The following is a 5027-nucleotide window of genomic DNA, read 5'->3' as shown; positions in this document are numbered from 1 at the left end:
TATCTCTCCTTTTCTACGCCTTTATTAAACATGATTAGCTCAAAGTTGGGAGATCCAACGGATCCGCTGGTTCGCCGTCGCAGCTGCCGGGAGTGACTCGGAGGAGGAAACACATACAACTTCGTCCCCCAGAGAGCAGAGTTTTTTGGGGGGGGGGGGGGGGGGGGGGGGGGTGGTCCAACCAAACGAGAGCACGCGAAGATCTACATCCCCTACTTCCCATCTTTGTGGGGGTAGCCTCGAGTCCTGGCTCTAACCAGCATCTTCTGAAGTTGTGGTGAGGGGCCATTAAGGTTTTCAGAGTCTCTGCTGGCTTCTCACCTCACCCCTGATGTCTAGAGACCACTTTGATCTCTGAGTTCCATATTGGCTCGCTGGTTTAGGGGTTTATTAATTGCGTTTGGAATAGGGGCTTGCCCCATTGCATTTTGGCTCTAAACTTATCTGCATATCAACTCCTGGTTCCCTCCCCTCTACCATCTTGGGGGGATGCCATCCTCCCACCTGGCCACAAGCAGGGTGATGCTGATACAATAGAGTGAATTCTCAACCATAGATGGCTAACGACCCGATACTTAACAGGTGATTACAACAAGCAGCTAACAAAAGCACTCCTCCGCCAGAACTGGTTAAACTTGTAATTCTACAACTTTTGGAAAAAAAAATGGGTAACCCTTTTTTTGTTCATAACACCTGGCAGCGCTGTCCAAAGGCTCCTGGAGCTCTGGTAGCCTTGGGGCCGTGCCCATTCCCTGGGGAGCCTGGGCAGTGCCAGCACCCTCTGGGGGAAGAACCTTGCCCTGAGCTCCAGCCTGAGCAGCCCTGGCCCAGGCCCAGCCGTTCCCTGGCTCGTGTTCCTGTCACAGGGAGCAGGGATCGGAGCTCCGCCGCGGGAGGAGCTGCAGGCCCAGCGAGGTTTGACCTTTCTATCGCCTTCTCTGGGCTGAACCAACCCAGTGCCCTCAGTCACTCCTCCCTTGGCCCCTCCGGACCGTCCCCATGCCCGTGTCCGTCCTGTGGACGCTCTGCCGGGCTCCCCGCAGCACGAAGCCCCCACAGCACATCCTTGCCCAGCCCCGCCGGTGCCCGCAGGCGCGCCCGGGGCCAAAGGACCGGGAGAAACCGACACGGCTCCCGAGCCGCCGCACTGCGCATGCTCGGCTCTGCTTAGCCGAGCAGGTCAAAAGGTCTGACAGCGCCGCAGAACAAACCAATCCCTGCCGGGTGACGGGTGACTGGCAGGGCCGACAGCCAATCTTAGTGTGTACAGCACGTGCCGTCCGCCCCCAGGTTGGCGTAAGCACCTGCCAATCACATAACGAGGAGGCTGATTGGCAGGAAACTGCGCCTATCAAACGGAGCTGCGTCACGTCTGCGTGCCGTTAAGCCAACAGTCCATGCAGGAACCTAGGCCCCTCCCGCTGCACTCGCACTTGTCTCCACCTATGAGCGACTGTGTTTTCTGACGGGCGTGCACCTCGCCCTATCAGCGGGCGCAGCGCGGCCGCGCCCCCGGAGGCGGGCACTGGGCGGTGCCCGGCGGCGGGCGCGGCCCGGGCGGGGTCGGAGCGATGGCGGAGAGCGATTGGGACACGGTCACGGTGCTGCGCAAGAAGGGTCCGAGCGCGGCCCAGGCCAAGTCCAAGCAGGTCAGCCAGGGGCGCGGTGGGGGGCCGGGCAGGCGGCGGGCCTGGGCTCGGCGTGGTCGAGGCCGCCGCTCCGAGTAGCGCCGTGCTCACCGCGCACCTTCGCTCTTTCCCCAGGCGATCTTGGCGGCCCAGCGGCGCGGGGAGGACGTGGAAACTTCCAAGAAGTGTGGGTATCCCGGGGGGGGGGAGGGGCCTGGCCGGTCTGGGGCGGCTGTTTGGGATGGGGAGAGGAGGCAGGCGGCGGCACCGCCCGTACGGTGAGCCAGCGATCCCGAGCTGGGCCGGAACGTGCAGGCCGGGGAGCCGCCGGGATGACGCTCGTGGAGCTGCCCCTTAGCTTCTGGTTGCCCAGGGCAGAGATCTTCTTGGTTCCTGCGGAGATCTTGGAAGAGCTTTTGTGATCACAAAACTTAAGTTTCCCGTTTTGGCAGCTTATTTCTTTTGCTAATTCAAATGGCTGCCGATCTTCCTATGGCCCTGCTCTGTAAAAATTCTTTGTTTCTTCTCTGATGTAAATTGCCGTGTTCTCTCACTGTAGGGAAGCTATTCTGATGTTCGGAAATAGAGAGATGATCCTTGAAGAAGGTTAATCAGCTTTATTGGGACACTGAACGCCAGAGACTAATGTGAGAGAAAGGATTCAAACTAGAGCCTAAATACCATATCTAACATGAGAAAAAACAATGTTTTTGAAGCTTTTAGCAAAGCTAAGAACAATTAGACTCTACTTATCGCAGGTACCTCATACTGAGCAAGCACAAATCAAGTTCAGGTATTGACTTCTCTGTGCTGCAGCACAAATACGTGTCTGCAGTAAAGTCAGAGCATTAAATCCCCAATGAAAAACAAGACTTGCCCTGTCTGGAGGGAAGTTCAGGTGTGAAGTAGGGAAAGGGAAGGGCTCTGCATGGCTAGGTGTGCACAGCACTATGAACAGGGCGAAGGTAATGTTCCCTGATGGGAAGGAGAACTGGATGAGATCAATGGTGATGTTGGTATGTTGAAATCCTGACAGCACCCTGGGATCCTGGGCAGCTGAGAGCTTGGAAAAAGTCCTTTGATACTTTTTGGCACAGCTCTGAGCCTTATTTTGTTTGTCCTTGGTTGTTTTTTTGTTCTTGCTTCGAACGACAGGGGCAGCAGGCCAGAACAAACAACACTTCATTACAAAGAACACAGCTAAGCTTGACCGTGAAACAGAGGAGCTGCACCATGATAGAGTTTCCCTGGAGGTGGGCAAAGTGATCCAGCAGGGCCGACAGAGCAAGGGCCTCACACAGAAGGACTTGGCCACGGTGAGTGGAGCACCTCTAGGTGAGGGTGGGCACCTTTCCTGTTCCCTCATGGGCAGCTGCAGTGGGAGGGTGTCATGGGCTGGAAGTCTGAGGAATGCAGTATCGCTGGTGTCTGATGTCCTGGCAGCTTCAGTTGTCTGGGAAAAGTTTTGAGGTTTGTCTGTGCAGCCCTTGAGCCCCAAGCTGCAGGCAGAGCCTGTCTGTGGCTGCTCAGCTGGTGGGAGGCTGCTCCCTGCTTCCTCCCAGCAGCTCACACCCACCCTAGAGGTTTGTACCATCTGGGCTGAGCAGTGTTAGCAACTCCCTGCTGTCTGAAGGAGCAGCAATCCCTGATGGTCCTGTTCCTCCTGAGAAGGATGGATGTCACCAGCACTAGGACACTTCAGGGAGGTGCCGGTGGGGATGCAGTCAGCCTGGGATGCAGTCAGCCTGGGAGCAGCACTTTGTCATCTGTCCTGGCATAATGAGGGGCCGCTCCTTATCTGTGTGAGTCCTGGGGAGCTGCTGCTGAGCATTGCTGTGTTTGAGAGTCATCCTCTCTTTTCAGAAAATCAATGAAAAACCACAAGTTATCGCTGACTATGAATCAGGACGAGCGATCCCCAATAACCAGGTCATGGGCAAGATTGAAAGAGCCATTGGTGAGTTAAGGGAGACTTCAGAAATAATGCCAGTGTTTGGAGTGGTGGTTTGGGGGAAAGTATTTACCTTTTTCCTGTGAGGAATGTTACTGGCTGGATTTTATAATGGGTGTGGTGCCATTAAGTCAAGTTCTGATAAAACCTGGATCTGCTGACTGAACCAGAACTGGGATCTCTTGATCTTTGTCTGCACCCTTATGCCTGCGGCTGTGCCCTGGGGACCATCCCTGTGTGCTTGCCCCCAAAACCTATGAAATGCTGAGATCCATGGAAGCCTGATTACACTTGTAGAAGGGTTTTGTGTTGGTTTTACTCTTCTGGGCTGGTTCAGATCCCATCTGATTGGTTGTTGTTTGAAGTTGGTGTGGTGCTCCTAGAAACTAAAGTAGGACTCTCCTGAACTCTGGTTCCCCTGCTCTCTTTCTGGATGTTCTCTACCTTAAGGCTGATTTTGGTGGAAATAAAATTTATTGGGTTAATGATTGAGTGCTGATAGTGGTGGTCTCCTTTGTCTTATTCCAGGCCTCAAACTGCGTGGAAAGGACATTGGAAAACCACTGGAAACTGGTCCCAAAGGAAAATGACAACAAAGCCTCGAAATCAGTTTGCTCAGACTGATCTGATTCTCCTCAACCACTCTGCATATTGCCAAGCTGAACAAGAGGGTTTCAGACTTGCTTTGGGGGGAAATCTGCTGAATCTGTACCTGCTGTAAAAAGGCAACCTTAAAGAAGCAATTTTCCTGATGTTTGTTTTTCCTTGCTCCTTTTCAGAGATTGAGGATCTAAACCCCAAGAAAAAACCCAAACCCTGCCTCTGATTTGCCAGAAAGCATGTACATTGTGGTGTTAGCAGCAGATGTTAAGGCAGTTAGGGTGATCTGAAATGTGAGGATTTAATTGAAACAATTTGGGGGATGGGTGAGATATATTATATATAAATAATTTGGGAGAGTTGGGGCTTGATGAAAAATGATGACTCAGTCACTGTATCTCAATGAGTTTGGTTTGTTCTTTCCAGCCTGTTTTAAAGAGATCTATAATAAAGTTTGATACCCTTCAGTGGCCCAGGGGAGCTGCTGCATGTGACCAGCTGGTAGTAAATGTTGTGGCTGGGTGTGACTGGAGCTGCATCACCTCTTCCTTCTGGGATTGTAATTAGAGGGACACCTGTGGTGCCTGGGATGAGGGCCAGCACTGTCACAGCCTTCCTGGCTGTGTCATCTCTCTCTGTGTCGGGGATGGTGCAGCTTGGCCAGCAGCCTGGGTCTGCAATCAGTGCTGTGGAGGCAAGGGGAGGCTTTGGGGCTCTGCAGAGCCACGCAGGTTCAGAGACATCAGCTGAAGCCTGAGCTCTCCTTGCCCTTCCCCAGCTCTCAGCTCTTGCGCCCTCATTTCTGCAATCAGGACAGGCTATGGGGGTGGTGCTTGGCGTGACTGAGG

At 53.8% G+C, this 5027-nt stretch overlaps 1 protein-coding gene across 1 annotated transcript; it reads left to right on the top strand.

Moving 5' to 3' along the window:
- The first annotated feature begins 1493 nt into the window (after positions 1–1493).
- Positions 1494–4673, top strand: EDF1 (endothelial differentiation related factor 1). Its single transcript, XM_059864964.1, has 5 exons — positions 1494–1649; positions 1764–1815; positions 2784–2944; positions 3492–3585; positions 4108–4673. Exons 1-5 carry the CDS (start codon positions 1572–1574, stop codon positions 4167–4169), a joined length of 447 nt encoding a protein of 148 aa, XP_059720947.1. The 5' UTR covers positions 1494–1571; the 3' UTR covers positions 4170–4673.
- The last annotated feature ends 354 nt before the right edge of the window (positions 4674–5027 follow it).

The sequence above is a fragment of the Haemorhous mexicanus genome, chromosome 21 (genome assembly GCF_027477595.1).
Source record: "Haemorhous mexicanus isolate bHaeMex1 chromosome 21, bHaeMex1.pri, whole genome shotgun sequence".
NCBI lineage: Eukaryota > Metazoa > Chordata > Aves > Passeriformes > Fringillidae > Haemorhous > Haemorhous mexicanus.
This window is presented reverse-complemented; position numbering and strand designations above follow the sequence as displayed.

Coding starts and splice junctions, on each gene's coding strand:
- EDF1 (XM_059864964.1), top strand. CDS start 1,572: ATGGCGGAGAGCGATTGGGACACGGTCACGGTGCTGCGCAAGAAGGGT. Junction 2,945..3,491: donor CACAGAAGGACTTGGCCACG/GTGAGTGGAGCA, acceptor CTCTCTTTTCAG/AAAATCAATGAAAAACCACA. Junction 3,586..4,107: donor CAAGATTGAAAGAGCCATTG/GTGAGTTAAGGG, acceptor GTCTTATTCCAG/GCCTCAAACTGCGTGGAAAG.